At 39.3% G+C, this 23,674-nt stretch overlaps 1 protein-coding gene across 1 annotated transcript in view; it reads right to left on the bottom strand.

Moving 5' to 3' along the window:
* Positions 1 to 1,180: 1,180 nt before the first annotated feature.
* The window catches only part of FBP2 (fructose-bisphosphatase 2), a 44,098-nt gene continuing 21,604 nt past the window's right edge, over positions 1,181 to 23,674 (bottom strand). The window contains exons 4-7 of the mRNA XM_037056218.1: positions 22,224 to 22,364; positions 15,507 to 15,644; positions 5,404 to 5,523; positions 1,181 to 2,042 (exon numbers count right to left, since the gene is read on the bottom strand). Coding sequence (XP_036912113.1) covers positions 1,848 to 2,042; positions 5,404 to 5,523; positions 15,507 to 15,644; positions 22,224 to 22,364 — 594 coding nt within the window. The 3' untranslated portion in view covers positions 1,181 to 1,847. The remainder of the gene's footprint in view (positions 2,043 to 5,403; positions 5,524 to 15,506; positions 15,645 to 22,223; positions 22,365 to 23,674) is intronic.

Here is a 23,674-nt window from a genome sequence, read left to right as displayed (position 1 = left end):
ACTTAGAGAGAGTTATTAGTCTCTCTCTCTCTGAGAGACCAGTCACTGAGGGATTTACCCCATCTGGTCAACATTTAGTGAGATATTGCTTGTTTGAGAGAATTTAGGAAAGTCTGAAGATGAGGCAAGATAAGATTTTCATATAGAAAAGCCACTGAAAACAGCTTGATTGGCCCCAAAAGATGGGTGGGGAAGATCCTTAGGGAATCACCGGGGTGGGGCAAACTGTGTCATCCTGGTTGATGGAGTCTCAGCTATGGTGCCTGCCTGCTGGCTCTGTGGCTCTGTGGCGGGGAGGACTCAGAAGAAGAACAATGGCCTCTGCCAGGACTTCTGTCTTAGAGAAAGTTGTCCCACAGGTCTCGCCTTGATACCAGACACTTCAGCTCCTCCCTGTATGCCTCAAGTGCCTTTCAGGCTGCTGCCTCAGTGCTAAAGCTCAGAGGGAGTGAGTCTGAATAATTCCATACATGGGCTCTGTAAGAGGAACTGCCTGTGACTCCAGAAGTTTCTGTCTTTCACAGCCTCTATCCTCACTGGTTTTTACAGCTAGACATTATAGGGACTTATCTTCCTGGCACTGGAACCCTTAGCTGGGGAGCCTGGTATGGGGCTGGACCCCTCACTCCAGAAATACCCCTCCCATCTTTTATTTGTCATGTGTGGTTGTGGGACCAGCCTGTTCTGTATTTTTGCCCCTTCTACCAGTCTTGATGTGGTTTCTTCTTTAATTCCACAGTTGTGGTACTTCTTTCCAGCTCAATTTGTGGCAGTTCTGAATAATCATTGGTTTGTAGCTTAGTTGTAATTTTGATGCTGTCATGCAAGGAGGTGAGCTGTGTCTACCTATGCTGCCATCTTACAAAAAATTCTCTAATATGAATCATTCTTGATTTTCTAAGTTAAACATGACATTATCCTGATGCATCTTTGTTTTAAATACTTCCGGATTTGATTCACCAATACTTCATTAATAATTTCTGGCCTCAAAGTTCATATACATATATAGAAACTCTTGTTAAAACAAACTGAGATTCTTTATGCATATACCACTTTATCCCAATTTTGACATAATATGGACAAATGAAGAGTCATTCAACAAGTGTATTCTGGTTAAGCCCTAGGATTGATTAAAATATTTCTCCCCAAAACAAAAATACAAAGTCAATAGGTTGAGAAAAGTAGGTGTTAATTTTTAAATATTAACTTTGTTTAGTATGTTGCTTTCTCAATAGGTGACCTCATTTTTCCATTTCAACTTTTACCAGTCATTCAACTTATTGCTCCCCAAAAAAGTTCAATCTGAAATTTTAGAATTTAAAAGCCATGAGATTTCTAACTTTAATTTATCCAAAATAAGGCAAGAACTCTGCTAAGAAATTAAGGAAGCCATTTAAATATATACATAAAGTATGCATATATTCAGTATACATACTTATTTTAAGAAAGAAAATGAATCACTATAGGATGAGACACTAAGTTCAAATTTTAAGTCAAGCAAGACAAATTCATAACTGATCTCTGTACTTTTTGACCTAAGTAGATAGCTACTGATTACTTGAGCCAACAGACAGAATTACAACTCTTTTTGCCACTGTTCATGACAAAAGACAAATCTAAATTGTTCTTTTCACATGTGGATTTTCATTTTTAGCCATTTACACTGACCACAGAGTTGTGTCTGGCCTTTAGACCTGTCATGAGCAGTTTGCGGCTGCTTTTCTGTTTGTGATTGGGTGGATGGTCCTTTAGTCACTCCTCACCACTGTTTCCACTTATCATTCATTTAGGGCTCTTAACACACAAGGTACAAGACAAAAAGAATAGGGCTTGCATGGTCTGATTCACTACCGGCCTGCCTGGATTTTTTGTACACAGGTGAGATATTCCTGCACATCATCCGGGGACCCCAGAATTAGGGGTACTCGTTGGTGAATGTCCTCAGGCTTCACATCTAGCACAGGCTGAGTGCCTGTGGTTGCCAAGCCTCCCGCCTGCTCAATGATATAGGCCACAGGATTGCACTCATACAGGAGCCGGAGCTGCAGAGAAAGAGTCAGGCAGACAAACTTTGTAAGTTGCCAAAAACCTCAAGCCATGCCCCTGAAGCTCAATGAGAAATTCCATTGGTCACTGTGGCATCTCCATTCCCTGACACAAGGAAACTGTCCAAACAGGGCTACCACATACCTTGCACAAGGGCTCCCAATAGAGGGCAGAAATAGGGAGTAAAGTCAGCCCATGCCCTGCTTGCCAAACTGTGCACATGGACCTCAGGCTGAGCTTCTTCTGAGCATAGTACTTGTTACCTTCTGTAATACGCACTATGAGAACCATGAAATGGGTGAGAATAAATGTCCTTTGGGGTCTATTTCTGTGATTATGTTGTGACTTCTTCCCCCGACTATCCCCCACCACACACATCATATCATCATATCACATCAGATTCGAGGTTATATTTTAGCTGCACTCTCTGACTAAATTATCACACTATCTTCTCATTCCTTTCCCCATAGGTGCAAAATCCGTATTTTTTAAATTCTCTAATCAGCTTAGAAAGTGGTTTACTTGGGTCTGTGTAGACTTTTCCTTTCTTTTCTCCAGATCCATTTTGAAGACATGTTGAAACTACTTGGAGAAACAGTCATATCTGGTGCTGATTTTTAATTTTTTGATATTGCATGGAGAAGAATAAAGTACCTCTAGTCTAAGTTGGAGAGCCAGGCACTCAGGAGAAAGTGAGTAAAGACTCTGGGGCACTTACTTACCATTCTGGTAAAACAGTGTGCAGTGCCCTAACCCTAGACCTCCTGACTTTAGAATTGTGGGCAGCCTGGCAGGGGCATAGAGAAGCTCCAGTGCATGGGGACACACTTCAGTCAGCTAGTTTGGTCCCTGATCATCCACAGGAGGGACACTGGAGGCCACGCTGTCCTGGAGTAGCCACCAGAAAGACTCTTACCTGGCAACTTGGAGATCTTGGCTCTTTCTTCCCCTTACCCTGATCCTGGAGGTGTGGGGGCAGGGGTGTTGTGGTGTCAAGCAATAATGTGTCAGGTTTAACCAATTGACCTTTCTTTGTACATGTTGATTCAGACACTTCAAAAATAATTTAAAAAATAAACACAGCATTCTCACATAGCTTGTCTTGGACCCCAGGTTTGCTCTGACCTTAAAATCTCATTGTTGCAGTAAACTCATCTTAAAACACAATGCCAAGGTGTCCATGGCACCTTGGTTTGTAGGCTGTGTGATCTATTTTTTCCCCTGTGGTTAAAATTTACATGCCTCTCCAGAGACAAGCACACACAGGAAGAGTCAAACAACCCTCCCCCTCCCTGCTACTCCCCCGCACACATGTAGTCACAGAAACCATGATAGTTAAAACATGGAGATCAGGAACCAATGGTACTTTAAATATTTGTAGTGATTATGATGTGGTGAATATAGGTCTATATATGGCACTATACCTTCTTATGGAAATGTTTATATAATTATTTGTGGGTATTTTCTGACAACTTTTAAATCATTTTAATAATTAGTAATAATCAGTTTCAATGTTCTTTCTGTTGGAATTGAATAGGTGGTAAGAAAGGTTCTATTTAAGAGTTTCTTCATCTTTTTATGCATACTTTTCTGTACAATAGGTTCATATACATGAGCTTAACACTCATATGAAGAGAAATGCCTGATATGCCAATCTGCATGTTAAAAATCTTCTCTGTTCTGATGTGCTGTTAGATTTCTCATCATGGCTTTGAATCGGCCATTCCAATAATTCAAATCTGCCACCCCAACACACACACACATATGTGGGGGTGGGGGCTGGTTGTTGGTAATATTAGAAAACATGGCAATTCTTTATTTTGACTTGCCTACTTACCTATGATTTCTGTAATTGGCTAAAAATCAAACACCTTTTCATGGAAGGGTGTATTCAAGATTGATACATTTGGATCGTAAGATTCCTACTTGATAATACCAGTATTTTCAGTTTTGTGTCATAAAATGACACAAGACCTTCAGAATCTTAAGACCTTCAGAATCTACCTTTCCAGAAATATTGAATGAGTTCAGAGCTGAAGTTCTTTTGTTTAGTATCCATATATGTTTTATTTCCACCACCCCTGCATCTCTCTAATAACCTCTGCTACTTGTTTAGCTTTGAGATTTTTATCTTTTATTCAAAGCACTTCATACATAGCTCATATGTATTTCATATCTGACATTCCTAATATCTGAAATTCTTGCAATTTAAGTGTATTATTTGTTGTTTTCTGTCACTCATACTATCTTGCTTCCATATGTATTTGTGATTTTTCATAGAAACTAATTTTTGCTTGCTCTTTAATTTTGAGAATCCTGTCAGTGGAAGTTGGGGATATTTTTCTATTAAAAAAATTTGTTTCTGTTTCTGCCAAAGGTTGGAGAGAACCATTAACCCTAACTCTCTCGAGCTTACTTTGGGGGTCTCAGCTTAATGTGAGAGGCTCAGGTTTAGCTCCCTCATCTTTCTAGCTGTCCAAGGCTTGCCATCCTGACCACACAATTAAAATGCTTGGGGCAGTGGCCCACAAGGAACCCTGGTCCTCGTCTTGCTTGCTCCACAGCTAGCTCATGATTTCTTTTGCCCTTTTTGGGAGTCAGGGAATAGATTCAGAAATTTTTCCTATTTACTGTGAGTCCTGAGATAGATGCTTTTTAAAGTATTTAAAGGATTTAGTTTTTTGCAATAGAAGGGAGTCCCTTAATATCTTGTTTACTATAATGCAAGTACCAAAAGTCTATATAATTTGATATCATGCTTTTTAAATTCTCTTTTAAGCCTTTATCTATGCTAGTAAACATTTATTATAAAGATAATATCTGTGGTTCCAAAATATTCTATTGCTTTGTTAGACCACTTTTTAATTATCCATCTTTCTATCAGATATTTAGAATATTTTCTTTCTTTTTTATTTGAAACCTTCTAAGGGATTGTGGATGGACTTCAGAACATCTGTGAATCCTCTGAACACATATGTGATATATGTTTACATACCTTTTTCTGGGAAGTGGGCCCATAAGTTTCATTAGATTCAGCACACAATTAGTTGGTGCTGAAACTAAAAGTCAGACATAGCATGTGGAAAGTGGGAAATAAACACAGCGGACTCATGGAGAATGATGGGCATGAGGCCAGAGGAAAGGAAGGCCAGAGAAATAACTAATGACAGCTTCAGCCTTCCCCCCCAAACCTACAACTGCCTCAAAATTTACTAATGGGAAATATATTTCTCTTCTACCTGCCCAACCATAGAGAGACATACCAAGGACAAGGCAGTAGCTGAAAAGCAGGTATGAACAGAAAGGAAACTCATCTGGCTCCCTGACCCAATGCAGCCAGTGGACAAAGAGGATTACCTTGCCCTTCGGACTTTTCTGGTTCGCTGGGTATAGGAAAATCCCTCCATAGACCAGGGTGCGGTGCACATCAGCCACCATGGAGCCCACATACCTGGCCCCATAGGGAGTACCGCCATCCTAGATAGCAAAGAAGGAAGAGTTGTAGTGAGTTCTGCAATTAGCCAGCACCAGCTCAGGGTTACACGTCCAGTTGTTGTGGCCTCTGAGTTCCAGGGGCTTAGGAACTGAAAAACATCATATAATTAAGCATTTCATCCATTAGGAATTCCCATACCATGACCAGTGATTAAACTCATTAAATATAGGACTACTTAGAGTAACACACTATATCCTTAAATAATCTCTGAGAGCAACTGTCAAAAAAAGGGAAGTATATACTGAAGCAGAATATGCCACCTCAAAATATGCTAATTTGGAATACTGATTATCTTATTTTCTTTTTAAATATATTTTATTGATTATGCTATTACAGTTTTCCCCATTTTTCCCCTTTATCCCCCCTCCACCCTGCACCATCCACCCTCCAGCATTCCTACCACCCCCTTAGTTCATGTCCATGGGTTGTACATATAAATTCTTTGGTTTCCCTGTTTCCTATACCATTCTTAACCTTCTCCCATATATTTTATGCCTACTATTTATGCTTCTTATTCCCTGTACCTTTCCCTCCCAATTCTTCCCTTCTCCCTTCCCACTGATAACCCTCCACGTGATTTCCATTCCTCTGGTTCTCTTTCTGTTCTAGTTGTTTGCTCAGTTTTTGTTTTTATATTTTAGGTTGAGTTTTGATGAGTTTGTTATAATTTTACTGTTCATAGTTTTTTCTCTTCTTCTGTTCCTTAGATAAGTTCATTTAACATTTCATATAATACAGACTTGGTGATGATGAACTGTAGGAGACCATTCTGCATGGTGTGGGCCCAGCTCCCAATGGAAAGCAAGGTGCAAGGCACAGGACCCATGCCCACAGATAAGTTCTCCCATGGGGAATCAGGCCTGCAAAGTAACTTCCTAAAATCCATGCTAAACTTTCCAAGGATGAGTGTAACCAGTTCAACCACTTTTGCCTTTTCATTTGCAAATATTCCTCTTTTGTGATGTGATTAGTGGCATCTGGCTCCTTGTTTTCTGTAAAAGGTAACCACTGTGCATAGTAAAACTGTGCATATATGGTAAATGAGGACCATCATGATATGAGCAGAGAAAAAGAAATAATGACCTGTCATGGCAGAGGCTGTGGCTTTTTTTCACCTTGAGAGAAAAGGCTTTTTCTCAAGCAAAGGCTTTTTGCTTGCCCTTTTCCTCCACAGGACTCGGTAGTCCGTGTGAATGTCTCATTTCTCATCCATAGTGTGGCAAACCCCACGAGCCGGGATCTGCATCAATGAGCTCCTTGAATTTGACTTTATCTGGGAAACACTTTATCTGCCCTTCCATTCTAAATGATAGCTTTGCTGGATAAAGTAATCTTGGATATAGGTCCTTGCCTTTCATGACTTGGAATACTTCTTTCCAGACCCTTCTTGCCTGCAAGGTTTCTTTTGAGAAATCAGCTGATAGTATTATGGGAACTCCTTGTAGGTAACTGTCTCCTTTTCTCTTGCTGCTTTTAAGATCCTCTCCTTATCCTTCACCTTGGGTAATGTAGTTATGATGTGCCTTGGTGCATTCCTCCTTGGGTCCAATTTCTTTGGGACTCTCTGGGTTTCCTGGACTTCCTGGAAGTCTATTCCTTTCACCAGACTGAGGCAGTTTTCATTCATTATTTGTTCAAATAAGTTTTCAATTTCTTGCTCTTGTTCTCCTTCTGGTACCCCTGATTTGGATGTTGGAACATTTAAAGTTGTCCCGGAGGTTTCTAAGCCTCTCCTCATTTCTCTGAATTCTGCTCTGTTTGGATGTTTATTTCTTCCTTTTGTTCCAAATCATTGATTCGAGTCCCAGTTTCCTGCCCTTCACTGTTGGTCTATATACTTTGTTTTATTTCATTTTGGGTAGCCTTCATTTCTCCTTTCATTTGGTGAACAAGCTCTATCAATTCTGTGAGCATCCTGTATTTCCAGTGTTTGAACCCTGCATCAGATATGTCCTTGTTGCTTGTTGTCCTGGAGTTTTGATCTGTTCTTTTATTTGGCCATATTTCTTTGTCCTGGCATACCGGTTTGGATGAATGTTTCTTTTACTCCTTGGTTGTCAGAGATCCATGTAATATGATTTTCTGGCACTCCTGGTTGTTTATTTTTTTTTTAAATTGGTTCTTATCCTTCTTTTGGTTGTGTGAGGAAGCAAAGTGTTTCTACCTATGCCTCCATCTTGGTCGGAACTCAGCATATTGATTACTTTAAATTAAAGTTATTTGAGAAACAGCTGGTACAGGAAGGACACTCTGACACTCCTTTGTTCCTCTGAATGCAGGAACTAAACCTCCAATGTGAAAGGTGGCCTCTCCGCACCAGAATGGAGACTTCCTTTCCACTAGAGATGGGGGATTGAGGGCTGAGAAGGCTGTGTAAATGAAACTTGTTACTTCCTCACTAATTTACCACCCTTAGATCTAACTTCTCTGTCCTGACAGTTCTTCACACAGTTATTGTTTCTTTGTCTAGAAGCTATAACACCTGTCTTCTCTGGTCACTTCTATGAGTCTCATATTTTATTGAATACAAAAATTAAGTTGGTTTTCTCTTCTTAACCTGTATTATGTCAATTTAATTGTTCGACTAGCCAAAGAACCTAGGAGGGAAGAAGAGAGAAGTTTTCCTCCCCTACCATTCAAAAAATTCTCAGCATCTCCTCGAAACTTCTTGGGGTACCATGCTTCAGAGCACATTTTAGCTTTCTGAGAGCCAGAACTTCATGAATAATGACCACTTTTTCACTTACTCCAAGCAGTGTTTACCACTGGCCAAACATTAAAAAGCTTTAGGAATCATTTTTTATTTAAAATAATATATCAAAATGTTATCATTTTAATGTGTAATCCAAAGAAAAGATAATCTGAGTTATTTTGCATTACCTCCTTCCACTAAACTTTCAAAATCCAATGTGTATCTTATAGCACAACTCAGTTCAGACTGGTCAGAGTTCAAGTGCTCAATAGCCACATATGGCTAAGGGCTATTGTGCTTTTACTTCAGATTTAATTATAACCTTTTTCTTCTCACATTTCAAAGTTGTTAAAATGCAGAGCATTCTGTGTGGTCTTTTTATAACTAAAGTAAATCAATATACAGGGTCTGACAGAAGTAGGGCCTGCTTGAGTGTGGTTGGTAGGGTAATAAAATGGGTGTAATAATTTATAGTTTTAATTTGAACATTTCACCTAAAATGTCATATGCTGTGCTTGAGTGTGAAATTGTTATGTTGTAGAATTACATGCTTTTGATTTAAAAAAATTTTGTAATATAAAAGGGGCATTACTTCTGCTGGACCCTGTAATGAAAAAAATTTTTTCAAAGGGAAGAGATAGAAATAATGTATAAAAACTATTTTTTCATGAGAATTTGGCTACCATGTGTAGAACAAAGAGCGGTTAACTAAAGTGACCCGGGAAGGAGGGGAGTGTTGTTTGTTTTTCTATTTTTAATGAGAGACACTTACGTAACTTACGTGTATTTATAGACCAAGGAAAGGAGACAGATAGGCAGAATGAGAAAGAAAATGCAGGAAAGGGATGCTAAAAATTTGAGAGTAGTCCATCCTTACTCATTGGTTTGGCTCTCTCCTTCTCATAAACAACATTCCCATGCATATTATATTTGCTTCCAGACTTCTATTCTGATCACTGCTCTGATGCTCTGTCTGTTCATGTGCCAGTGACACATTGTTATAGTTACTGAGGCTTTATAGTATCTGGTAGAACCACTATTTCCCCCTCATTATCTTTACCCCCTTAATATTTTCTTGTATTAGCTATTTTTGTTTGTTCATTTTTAGTATAAACTTGAGAATTAGTTTGCCTAGTCCAAAAAAACTTCATGATATTCTTTATTGAAAAATATTAACTTTTAGTTGATCCATTCAATTCACATGGGTTACTCTTTCCCATTCTCAAACTATATGACACCTCAAACTTTACTTTTTAAGTTCTGTTAACAGTAAGAAAATAATGATGAAGAAAGAGCCTTGAGACGAGAGGCAGTAAAATGGAAAGAATAGAGTAATGGAAATTAGAGAAGAAAAATCCAACACAATGGCAGTGATCAATAATTCCAGATACTCAGAGGGAATGAATAATATATAGTCAGAAAAGTTTTAGTGGACTTGACCACAAAGAAGTCATTATTAACCTTGATAAGAACAGTTCCCATGAAGTTGTAGGGGCAAAGGCCCAATTTTAGAAGACTGAAGAGTAGAAAAGGAGTTGGAAACAACGAATCATTTATGTGTGTGTAAGTGTGTGCATCTGTGAATATGAATGTGTTCATTGCAATGTAATGGAGAGGGTTTTGACATTGGCTGGAGCTGCAAAATATGTGGAAGGCAGAATTTTAGGATGAAAAAGATGTATATTCATAGGCTGAGGGAAAGTAACTAGTAGAAAGCAAAAGGATGAAAACACAGGAGAAGAAATATGGAGCAAGGATGAAGAGATGGGACCAAGAGCACAGGCAGGAAGATGAACCTTGGACCTGAGGTCACTTAAAAAGGAAGAGATTGTCATCTGTTTGCAGGTGTGAGATGGAGAGCTGATAGGATATGTTTTCTCTGTCAGATAGAACCAAGGTCAAATACAAGATGCTGAGGGGCATCAACAGACTGGTAAACATGGTGACTGCAATTGTAGTGCCACCATCTGCTTGGATGTATTCTTCAGTGCATGCATTGGAGTGAAGGGTCAACTGGAGATTAATTCAGGGTCAGAAGAATGTTGAAGGATAAGGAGGTAAGTGAGTAGAGGAGGCAGGTAGATTGATATGATTAATCATAAGTTAGACTATTGGGGTGTCACTGAGGTCAGAAGAGGAACAAAGAACAGGGATAAAAGAACACTGACAATATGTGGGACAAAAAGGAAGAATCAAGAGACATGATGAACTCCATATCATGGCTGGGGACATGGCAGTATACTATGAACCAACATTTTTGTCCCTCCAAAACTCATGTGTTAAAATCCTAACCCCAATGCTACGATTATAGAAAGTGAAGACTTTGGGAGATGATTAGGTCATGAGGGTGGAACCCTCTTGAATGGTGTCAATGTCTTCTAAAAAAACCTAAGAGCTCCTTCACGTCTTTTACCACATGATAATGCAATGTGAAGATGGCCATCCATGAATCAGGAAGAGAGTTCTCACCAAACACCAAATCTGCCAGCACCTTCATCTTGGGCTTCTAGCTTCCAGAACCATGAGAAATAAATTTCTGCTGTTTATAAGCTTCCCAGTGCCTTCCCATTATTACAGTCCAAATAGTGAAAGTAGAGTGTAAGAAATATGAAAAGTTGAGGGTTGTTTGAAGAGTAAACATCAAAGTCTACAGTTTCATAATTCAGCAATTCCTAAGAACTGACAATCCCTAGGGTTTAGGTATAGAAACAGCTAGATGAACTGAATGGAGATGAATGTATCTGGACTTAAGACACTATATATATGAACCAGCTACTGAATGGACCCATGGACTCTGAAATCAATCCAGATGTCGGCAGAAGTCAGAGTGCAGAGAGATACTGAGTTACATGTCATAGTTTTGATGAAAGTCATAAAGAGGCCACATTGCATAACAATGCTTTCAAACTTAAAAAAATACATTTTATAACTACAGTGTGCAACCAAACACACATACATGGCTGAAATAAGTGTTTTTCAAAAATAATTCTTTTACTTACTAATTTTTATTCTATTCTATTCTCATCATTCTATTCTGTTTCATTCAGTTCAGTTCTGTTCTATTTCATCTAAAAATAAATGCTAGTTACAACTCCCTACACTTTCGTGCCCAATAATGTGTTGCACAGAATGCATAGGCTCTGGATCCAGGCCATCTAGATTTTAATTCTGGTTATTTTAATTATTAGTAAGATCACCTTAGATAAGTTACTTGACTGTTCACTTGGAACAGCATCTGACACAACATACACTAGCTACTCCATGTGACGTAAAAGTGTGCAATCAGTATTAGCAAAAGATGCTATTGTCGGGGACAGAGGTAGCAAACGAGGATGCTCTCTCTGATATGGCAGAGAGGAAATGGATCAGCCGTACCACTTCCCACCTACTAGGGTGTGTGTGGTGTGTGAGACAATGGCAGCCAGAACACACAGAACCCGAGGGAAAGCAATGGCCTCAGGAGCAATCAGGAATGAGAAGAAAACTCTGCCTGTTCACACCAGAGCAGAGGTTCCAGAAGGCAAAGATTTTGGAGAGAAAGGAGTCAAAATGGAATGATTCCTTTTCTTTTTTGGGTGCAAAACTGAGGGTTTATTTTAAAATAGAAAAAAGATAAGTTAAATAAAATAGAAAAAGAAATCACAACATATTACAAAAATTTTAAAGCTATACTGTATTAAATTATGGTAAACAATATAAAATCTCCAAAAATGCTATTTTTATTAATTAACTACCAGATAAACTTTTCCCCATTTAACCTTTTTTTGGTCTCATGCTCTTTGGCCTCTTCAAAATATGATTTTGTAATAATTTCTATAAAAAGAATTGCTTCTCAGAAACACATTATCATTGCACATATTCACACAATGCAGAGAAAATGAGGAACCCTATACCCTCAACTTCCAGAAACCACTATTAACACAATGGCACATTTTTGGAGACATTTTATGCATATACAGATACTATATACATATATTTGTGTGCATAAATACATACATATATATATATGTGTGTGTGTGTGTGCATGGTTATTATAGGAAATACTCCATTCCTTTCACTGAATATTTTGTGAACATTTTCACTATCAATATATGAAGAAGAACTTACCTTTCTAATGAGCAGGCATGTAACATAGGAGTCACTGGGACATTGTGAATGCCCACAATATATTAATTCACCCTGATGAACTGATACTTCAATTGTTGTTATAAACAATGCTGTAAGGAGATATTCTTGTGTATTTATCTCTTTTCATTTGACCTGTGAGTTTCCTAGGACAAATTCCTGGAATAATTTAGGATAAACTGCTGAGTCAAAAGTTATAGATATTTAAATTTGAAATCATATTGCCAGATTGCTCTCCAAAAACATTGTGATGTTTGTTTTCCTTAACAATTTATGAGAGCGCTTATTTTCTCATCACTGAACACTAGTCATCTTTTTAAGTCTTTGGCAATATCCCATATATAAAACTGATCTTGCATTTTTATTTTATTTTTTTAAGATTTTATTTATTTATTTATTTATTTATCTTTAGAGGGAAGGAGAGAGGGAGAGAAACATCAATGTATGGTTGCCTTTTGTGCATCCCCTGCTGGGAGTTGGCCTGCAGGGAACTGGCCAGCAACCCAGGCATGTGCCCTGACTGGGAATTGAACCGCGATCGTCTGGTTCGCAGGCCCGTGCTCAATCCACTGAGCTACACCAGCCAGGGTTGATCTTGAATTTTTAAGTTGCATTTTTATTAGTACCTTCCCACATGCTAATAGGACATCTACATGTCTTCTGTGACTTGCACAATTTTCTATTTAGGACTTGCTTATTCTCGTGTCCTTGTGTTATGACTTGTACGGGTTCTCAGATAGTCACATTATTCACCTGTTGTTAGTCGTATGTGTAGTGATTACTTTTTTCTTCAGTTTGCAACTTTCCCTTCAAAAAGATTTATGGAGTGTTTTTTTGGCATAAGAGTTTATTTTTTACAGGTAACCTATACATTTTCCCCTTAGGTACTAAAGAAGGCACTTTTTAGCTTAGAATTGGAACTACTATGAAACAATCTCTAAGACTGGGAACTTATTGCCCTGGCTAGCATAGCTCAGTGGATTGAGTGAGGGCCTGTGAACCAAGGGATTGTGGTTCAATTCCCAGTCAGGGCACATGCCTAGGTTGCAGGCCAGTTGCTAGCAGGGGATGCACGAGAGGCAACCACACATTGATATTTCTCTTCCTCTCCCCTTCCCTTCCCCTCTAAAGATAAATAAATAAAATATTTAAAAATATATATTTAAAGAAAGACTGGGAACTTATAAATCACTTTGAGTTTATCAACCTCACAATTTATATTCTTAAGTTTTGCCCTCAAGACATCTGATGGGTTTGTGTGTTATGGTAAATACTACTTCACAAAGGAGAAACACAGGAAATTGCACTTCTGAGATTTTCACTTAAAAAGCACCCAGAAATATATGAAAGGATGCTCAGCACCACTAGCCATCAGAGAGAGGCAAATTAAAACCACAATGAGATATCACTTCACACCAGTCAGAATGGCCATCATAAACAAGTATTGGAGAGGATGTAGAGAAAAGGGATCCCCAGTACATTGTTGGTGGGAATGCAGACTGCTGCAGCCACTGTGGAAAACAGTATGGAATTTCCTCTGAAAACTAAAAATGTAACAGCCTTCTGACCTGGGAATCCCACTGCTGGAATTATACCCCAAGAACCCTGAAACACCAATTCAAAAAAACCTATGTACCCCAATGTTCATAGCAGCACAATTTACAATAGCCAAGTGCTGGAAGCAAACTAAGTGCCCATCAGTAAATGAGTGGATCAAAAAACTATGGTACATTTATACAATGAAATTTCTATGCAGCAGAAAGAAAGAAGGAACTTCTACCCTTTGTGACAACATGGATGGAACTGGAGAGCATTATGATAAGTCAGGGGTGTCAAACTCATTTTCCCCAGGGGCCATATCAGCCTGGTGGTTGCCTTCAAAGGGCTAAATGTAATTTTAGGACTATATAAATGTAACTACTCCTTAACAGTTAAGCAAGAGCTCAGCACAGCCACCAGGTAGAAACAAGGTGCCAGGCTGGATAAAGCAAGGTGGAAGGCCAGATTTGGCCGACAGGCCTTGTGTTTGCCACCTGTATACTAAGTGAAATAAGACAGACAGTGAAAGACAAATACCATATGATCTCACCTGTAAGTGGAACCTAACCAACAAAACAAGCAAGCAAGCAAAATAGAACCATAGACATTGAAATAAACAACAAACTGACAGTAACTGGAGGGGAAGGTGAGGGATAATAGGGGAAAGAAGGGGAAGAGTCATCAAGGAACATGTATAAAGGACCCATGGACAGAGCCAAAGAGGGGGTAGGATTGAGGGTGGGGCAAGGGAAAGTGGTGGTGGGAAAAGGAGACAACTATACTTGAACAACAATAAAAAATAAAGGGGGGGGAAGAAAAAGAAAAGTAAACTTCAAAACTCAGTTTGAGGCAGCAAAGTCAGGCCCTGGCATCCCACTGAATGAGTGTCGCCTGATCCCATGCAATCCCACAAGGAGCATCCGGGGACAGCTAGGTGGACATCCTATTTCACTACATGAAAAGGGGCCTCTCTTATCACATCCCTCATTTAGTGAGAGGGAGTCCCACTTAGAAACAACCTTTTTTTTCTACTCCCAATTTAGTCCAGATTTCACACTTGACCTGGAAATTCTTCAACCATGTTCCCATTCCTGCCTTAAAAGCTCTCTCTGTATGGTGGATATGCTTAATAGATTGTTTGAGCTGTATTAATAGCCACATGAAGTCCAGAACTTGGTGATCTCATGGAGAATCAAAAAACTTCCTAAAACTTGGGGTAAAAACAAGGCCTCAACATTAGAGCATATGAATGAGACTTTCCAATATAATTATTCCCTCTAAAAAGCAAATATAACTTAGTGACCAGAATCTATGTAAGTAGTAGTCCAGAAAACAAATGACTTGAGAAAGGTTCTGGCCTGAACCTCTGAATTTTAAAAATATAGGCTCATAAACAGTTCCTCCTGAAAAACTCAACTGGGGAGTATTATATTTAATAGATAAACTTTAGCTATAAAAGGTATTAATTGCTTATAAAGGCAGAGTCTGCCACACCCATGCCAATCAGAGCCACAAACAGTAGCACCAACCTCTTGCCCAGGCCTCAGAGCCACCATGGGAATAGGAACCTGCTAAGATAGCATTCTGCCATAGGTGTCCTTCACTTACCTCAGGAAATTTCTTTTTCTGCACATATTCCGTGGTGGCAGCATCAAAATACTTGGCATAGCCTTCATTGAGACTGTAAATCTTTCCTTTCTTTTTAATTTTGACCTCTTTTTCCACCAGAATGAACTCACCAAGAGCCTAAAAAGTTGAACAAAAACGCCAGTAAGAAGAGAGATGCTAGAAGCCAACAGCACACTCCCCAACACTTAGAAAACATTAAAATATGTGGGCATCCTGGAAGGACCCAGGGGGTTGCCAGGTCCTCCAGAAGTCTGCCAGTGATATTTTTTTGAGTTATACGAAGAGCAGTGACAATATTGAGTCAACTATACTACTAATTTATAAGGAACCTAGCTGTATTGATCTCCCAAGTTATCACCCTCAGTGAATCCTACTATTTTCAGAAAGACCTGGACCATCAGCAGTGAGAGGAAAAAGTTATACAGGTAAGATTTTTCATAAAGGTGGGGATACAGTTCAAACACTATTTTGTGGTCCAGTTATTATATCATAGTGATTTAATTTTGGAAGCCATTAAAAGTTCCTGGTATCCCAGTGACTCTTTCTAAAAAATATATTTTATTGATTATGCTATTACAGTTGTTCCAGTTTCCCCCCTTTATTGTCCTCTGTCCTGCAAACCACTCCCTACCTGCATTCTCCCCCTTTAGTTTATGTCCAGGGGTCATACATACAAGTTCCTTGACTTCTACATTTTCTATACTATTCTTAACCTTCCCCTGTCTATTTTCTGCCTATCATTTATGTTACTTAATCCCTGTACCTTTTCCCCCTCTATGACCCTCCCACTCCCCCGCTGATAGCCCTTTATGCAATCTCTATTTCTGTGGATCTGTTCCTGTTCCAGGTGCTTGCTTAGTTCATTTTAGTTTTAGTTTTCTTAGGTTTGGCTGTTAATAGTTGTGAGTTTGTTATCATTTTATTGTTCATATTTTTTATCTTCTTTTTCTTAGATAAGTTTCTTTAACATTTCATATAATAAGGGTTTGGTGATGAGGAACTCCTTGAACTTCACCTTATTTCGGAAGCACTTTATCTGCCCTTCCATCTAAATGAAAGCTTTGCTGGATAGAGCAATCTTGGATGTAGCAATCTTGCCTTTCATAACTTGGAATATTTCTTTCCATCTCCTTCTTGTCTGTAAGGTCTCTTTTGAGAAATCAACTGGTAGTCTTATGGAAACTCCTTTGTAGGTAACTCTCTCATTTTGTCTTGCTGATTTTAAGATTATCTTCTTATCTTTCATCTTGGGTAATGTAATTATGATGTGCCTTAGTGTGTTCCTTCTTGAGTCCAACTCCTTGTGGGCTCTGAGCTTCCTGGACTTCCTGGAAGTCTATTTGCTTTGCCATATTGGGGGAATTCTCTTTCATTATTTTTTTAAAATAAGTTTTCGATTTCTTGGTCTTCCTCTTCTCCTTCTGACACTACTATAATTCAGATGTTGGAATATTTAAAGTTGTCCTGGAAGTTTCTTCAGCCTCTCCTTGTTTTTTTTGTTTGTTTGTTTGTTTTTGGGGGGGTGTTTTTTTGAATTCTTGTTTCTTCATTCTGTTCTGGTTGAATCTTTGTTTCTTTCTTCTGCTCCAAACCATTGATTTGAGTCCCAGTTTCCTTCCCCTCACTGTTGGTTCCCTGTACATTTTCCTTTATTTCACTTTTAATAGCCTTAATTTTTTTCCTCTATTTTGTGACTATACTCAACCAATTCTGTGAGCTTCCTGATTACCAGTGTTTTGAACTGTGCATCTGATAGGTTGGCTATCCCCACATTGCTTAGCTGTATTTTTTTTTCTGGAGTTTTGATCTTTCATTGGGGCAATATTTTTTGTCTTGGTGCACCTATCATGTATTAAGGGGTGAAGCCTTAGGTGTTCATCAGGGCAGAGCAACTCAGTTTGCTGTGTTTGATGCTTTCAGTGGGGGAGGTTCCCAAGAGAGAACAGCGCTGCTTGCTCCACTCTCTGCTAGCTTTCAGTCACTTCTGGGGCTACACAGAAGTAAATTGGGCCTTTCTCGTGCTGATTCCTGGTTGGGTGGGTTCGTATACATGCTAGGACCCTGTGGGTCTCTCCAGCAAACTCTCCTGTGAGTCTGGGAGTTTCTCCCAATGCCACAACCCTCACAGATCTTTTTAGTCAGAGCTTTTGAGGCTTTATTTTCCCACACTGGGACCCTGGATTGCACAGTCTGTCTCACTCCCCAGTTGCTCCTCCAAGTTTATCAGCATGAAAATGTGGGACCACCCACTCTATCAGCCACTGCCTTCCCATGAATCCTCTCCACACCAGCTTCCCACCTCCACCTCTCCTACTGGTCTGGATGAATTTTTCTTCTTTACCTCCTTGGTTGTCAGACTCTCATACAGTTTGATTTTCTGTCAGTTCTGTTTTTTGTTGTTGTTGTTATTGTTTTTAAATTTGTTGCTGTCCTTTCAGTTGTGTGAGGAGGCACGGCGTGTCTATCTATGCCTCCATCTTGGCTAGAAGTCCCCAAGTTTCCTCTTTACATGAGGTAAAGAGGAAATCCCTTCCAACAGAAACTATACGCACTTGGCATAAGGAATAGTTGATAAAAGTTGATGAAATCCTCAGAAGTATAAATAAAATCATGCCCAGTCCCCATATAGTCACCATGGTCACTATCTGTCAGACAGTCCCTGTGGGTATGATTAGCTAGCTGCATATATCATCTTAAAGACTGGCTGTCTCCCTCAGTCACTAGAGGAGAAACCAAATCCTGGAAATCTAATCAATGTTGATAAATTTTGAAGACTAAGAAAGTGAAAATTCCCCAAGATGATCCCTCACAGCTGTCAGCTAGACTAAAAGGTTCCTAATGAACATACATGACATTCCCACATATAAAGAGACAAGGTCATGCTGACCATGTATGAAATAAGACAATGACCAGTGACAAGGATACTCAGTGACTGCAAAAATAACTAAAGATTCCTTTCTTCTGCCGAACTTGAATGATAACTGCTTCTTTACCAGTGAATTCTCCATGCTCACTTTAATCTTCCCACCTCCTAGATAAAAATTATTCATGTACATAATCACTAATTTTACTCACTTCTAGATAACACCCAATCTAGGACTAACTTTCTCAAATCCTCCTTAGAATCATCAAGCAAAATATGTGCTATTATAAGCCCATTCCAACTCTCTCTCATCTTAGCACAACAACCCACAGTTTCTCTATAGTTCATTCTCCATGCTCAGTAAACCTAACTTACTTCACTTTAGGTATGTTCATGATGGTCTCTGGTTCAAGGTCAGGCACTTGATTTAATGTGGTAAATTAGATACTCCTCCCTGGTAATTGAATGAGAGACAAACCAGGGGTGGTGTTCAGACCAGACTTGCTGTGCTGCCAGACCATTCACGTGATTGCTGTTTCCTGGACCTCTAGACCTGCCCATTTCTAGCCTAGGGCTTTAGCTTTCCCATGAATGCAGTAGCATCCTTTACTTCATTGAGCCAGAATCCTTCTCTCTCTTGATTATTAGTAAAGAGCAAGGCATATATACAACTATTGTCTAAATAATATCATTCTCTTTTGTATCCCTCTCTGAACCTGGGGGTGCAGATACTCAAGTGCCTAGAGAGCTATTCCCTACTGTGGGAAGGAAATGGCTGTAGAGTCTTGCCCTAACTTGGAGAATATATTCTCTTATTTTGAATCTGTGATCACTCACAACCACTGACTATTAAAAAGCTTCCCACAGCTTTGAGGACAAGGTACCTTATTATTAGGCACTATATCTTTGTCACCCAGGAACAGTATCTGCCATTTGTAAATGAATGTCTCAACACTGTGGTTTATACCACAATGGAGAATGATTAACATGAGATGGTTGCTCTGTGCCTGAACACAAATGTGTACTCTGACAAAATCAAATTATCATCTCTGCAAACCCACAGGTCAGACAGGTCTGTCTGACCCATCAAGGAACTCGATCCCATTAGGCCCTACCAGAGTAACCTGTTGGTCCCTCTCCATGATTTTTTTCTATCTGTGACAACTGTCATAAGCTACTTCAACTTGAAGTCAACCTCCCAAACAAGTCGTAAGCTTCTTACACTGGGTCTTCACTGAAATGTACTTTTTAGTAGGGTGATGTGATCCAAAGGAATTTCATGCTAATAAAGAAGGATCAGCAGAAATTATACAGGGATTTGTTTCTTCTTTCTGATGTGCAGTTAAGCTGTCAGGCCTACCTATGTTCGGAATCCTTAGTTGCACCCCTAAGCCAAATGTACCTACCTATTCCCTTTAGAACCACTTCAGAATATTCTCAGAGATATTTTTCTTGCAAAAAAAAAGTTTACTAAAAACTGGTAAGATAGAGAAGTACAAGACTGGATGTAAATAGGTGTTCCAGGACCAATCCCAATGTACGTGTGTCTCAGACACACCAGCAGGGTGTCTGAGAATTCAAATTGATTCAACTCAACTCTGACATTATCTACCCAGAGACAGCATCAGATTCCAGGGTTTAAGGATTCAATCCTACAAGAATGCCTCCACTCTCCACTTCAGATGCTAGTCCCAAGCCCAGGTTGTTACCTGTGCTTCTGACTGACTGGCTGCAAATCAGAGGTTTTTAGAAGACCCAGTTCTTCCTCCTCAGGTTTGATTAATTTGATAGTATGGCTCAGAACTAGGACAAATGTTTTGCTTATTGGATTACCAATTTATTATAAAAGGATATGATGCAGGAACAGCCAGATTGAAGATATGCATAGGGCAGGGTATAGACAAATGACACAGACCTTCCATGCCCTCTTTAGGCACTCTACTCTCCCCAGTCTCCATGTGTTCACTAACCAGAAAGGTCGCCAGACACCATCTTTTGGGGGTTTTATGGAGGTTTCATTACATAGGCAGGTTACATTACATAGGTTACATTACACTGATTAAATCTACTGGCCATTGGTGGTTTGGTCAACCTCCAGGCCCTCTCCCTTCCCTGGTGGTCAGAGATTAGGACTGAAAATTCCAACCCTTTAATCATGTGACTGACTCCATTGATAACAAGCCTCCATCCTAAGGTGCTTTCTGAAAGCCATCTCAATAGTATAACAAAAGATACCTTTATCACTCCCAACACTTAGGAAATTCCAAGGGTTTGAGGAGCTGTCATCCAAGAACCATGGACAAAGATTAACTATATATGAGAAATACATTTCAGTCATCTGAATGACCACATATATACATTTCTTATAAATCAGAATATCACAACCTGAGTGTGACTCATTGCTCTAGGACTCCTAGCATAACTTTGGGCAAATTACTTACCTTCTTTGTGCCTCACTTTCCTTACCTGAAAATGGGAATAATAGTAGGACCTACCTTAGGGAGATGCTGTAAGGTTTAAACACATTCATACATGCAAAGTGCTTGAAACAGATAGCTACCCACCACTTAATAAGCACTGTATAACTATCAACTATTATTCCAGAACAGTTTTAGAAAGGTTGCTTTATTGTCTGAGAATAATATTTGTGAACTACAGAATTTCTCCAGTTTTGACTGTTTCTTTGAAAAAAAGGAGAATTTAGGGTCTAAGCACACTGAAACATCAGTGGGTCTTGATCTGATTAGTTTATATATGAAAATTTATATTTGAAAAGATACTGGGTTTCCATTGTATAATGTTTAGTTTGACTTTGTTTTGAAATGTTGTTACCCTCCTCCCTCCACACACATGCACCATGTAAATTCCACCAGGGCTGGAATGTTTGCCTGCTTCACTGGTGCTGTATGTCCACCTAGAACAGTGCTTTGGGACTTTTGGGGCATACTAGATGCTCGATAAACATTTTGTAAATTCAAATTAAATTGAAATACTGAACAAGTGCTTTTGAGTTACTGAACACTAGAAACTTTGAAATGGTCTCAATCAAAATTATTTGAATTTCCACAAGACCTGATTATATTTGGCAAAGTGGTTCACAAGTGATGGGCAAAGCATCCAGAATTTTAAAGAGAAATTCTATAAGTTGTGAATACTTTACAATTTTTCTGCTGAACATTTTTAATGTACACTTGCCATGAAAATTCAGCTTTATTTGAACTCTTGTGCCTTTATCCAATTATTTCTTCCTTTACTCTGCATCATACTGTCTGATTTTTTCATCTTTCCTGAGGATGTGCCTCTTCCCCTTGAGCATTTTCTCAAGGGGAGGAGAAATACTACTGAGCATTTTCTCACAGTGACAAATAAGGAGCACAACACAGAACCTGATAAAGCAATTTTCTACCAGTCTTTCCTCTTACTGGGAAGAACATGTAGATTAGGGGAAGTCCTCCAAACCTGTGCTGTCCAATAGGATAGCCACCAGTCACTTGCAGCTTTTTAAGTTAATTAAAATGAAATGAAATTATAAAACCCAGCTCCTCAGCCACACAGCAGCACTGAGATTTTCAAATCATTGTGTTTCCATAAACTGGAGGAACAAACTCTTTAAGAACAGGGCCTGAGTTGATATGATTGAACCTGCAGGACCCCTCAAATTCCCTCACTTGGACAAAGATCCTTAATATTTTTTCATGATCTTTTGGCTCCAAAACTCTCTGGCCCCAAATGCAAGTATTAAGAATGGCCAGGAAATTATCCCAGGGGACTAGAATTGAAGTACAGAGCTCCATGGAGTTGCAAGTGCTGATAATGCCATGCTGTATACTTACTGGGTCAAGCATGAAGAGGTCCACTCCTTGCCCAGTGGAGAGAGCCACCAGGGTTGCACTGCCATAGAGTGCATAGCCTGCAGCCACAATCTCACGGCCTGGCTGCAGGGCATCCTTTTCAGAAGGCTCATCCTCTGTCACCTGAGGAAGAGGAGGAAAATATGGTACATTATCATCTCTGAAGAGAACCCTTGCCAAGGAGTGGGCTTCTTAATTCTCCTGAAGAATTACTTTTAAGGGTAAAATAATCATTTGTATTGTTATGAGACTCTATATCTTTCAAATTGCTTTCATAGTGTATGTGTGAAACAATGGAGAGGCTCAATACCCTTCATTTCCCTAAAGGAAAAGGGATAGAGGTCAGAGAGGTACTCACACAACATCATGAATGCAGTGAGTGATGAAGCTGGGGCTGGACCCACATTTTCTGCAGCAAAGCCAGCATCATTTTCAAAAACTAATGGAAATGGGGCCAGTTTGTCATCTGCCAGTAATATCCTAACAGCTTTGTCTTAAAACCAAATCTTATCCTTCTTTAAGGATTTCTTTGAAGCATCATTTGACCTTTAATACTTTTATTATTTTACTGTTTTTCTAGGGCTACAAGTTAATTCAATTAAAAATGGCACATTCCCAATTTAAAAATCGGCAAACAACCTGAACAGACACTTCTCCAAGGAGAACATACAGAGGGCCCAGAGACGTATGAAAAGATGCTCAGCATAACTAGCCTTCAGAGAGATGCAAATTAAAACCACAATGACATATCACCTCACACCAGATAAAGTGGCCATCATGAACAAATCAATAAACAACAAAGTATTGGAGATGATGTGAAGAAAAGGGAACCCTAGTGCACTATTACTGGGAATGCAGACTGGTGCAGCCACTGTGGAAAACAGTATGGAACTTCCACACACAACTAAAAATGGAACTGCCTTCTGACCCAGCAATTCCACTGCTGGGATTATACCCTAAGAATCCTGAAACACCACTCCATAAGAACCTATGCACCTCAATGTTCATAGCAGCTCAATTTACAACAGCCAAGTGCTAGAAGCAACCTAAGTGCCCATCAGTAAAGGAATGGCTAAAAAAACTATGGTACATTTACACAGTGGAATACTACACAGCAGAGAGAATGAAGGAGCTCCTACCCTTTGCAACAGCATGGATGGAACTGGAGAGATTATGCTAAGTGAGATAAGCCAGACAGTGAAAGACAAATACCATATGATCTCACCTTTAACTGGAACCTAATCAGTAAAAGAAAAAAGCAATTGAAATATAACCACAGACATTGAATTTAAGAACAATCTGACAGCAACCAGAGGGGAGGTGGGAGGGGATAAGAAGGGAAAGTGGGGAAGGGTTTTAAGAAGCAACTATAAAGAACACAGGGAAAAAAACAAGGGTGGGGTTCGAATCAAGGAAGAGAGATGGGGATGGCT

This window comes from Sturnira hondurensis, unplaced genomic scaffold (genome assembly GCF_014824575.4).
Source record: "Sturnira hondurensis isolate 20B ecotype Veracruz unplaced genomic scaffold, ASM1482457v3 Scaffold0008860, whole genome shotgun sequence".
Taxonomy (NCBI): domain Eukaryota; kingdom Metazoa; phylum Chordata; class Mammalia; order Chiroptera; family Phyllostomidae; genus Sturnira; species Sturnira hondurensis.
This window is presented reverse-complemented; position numbering and strand designations above follow the sequence as displayed.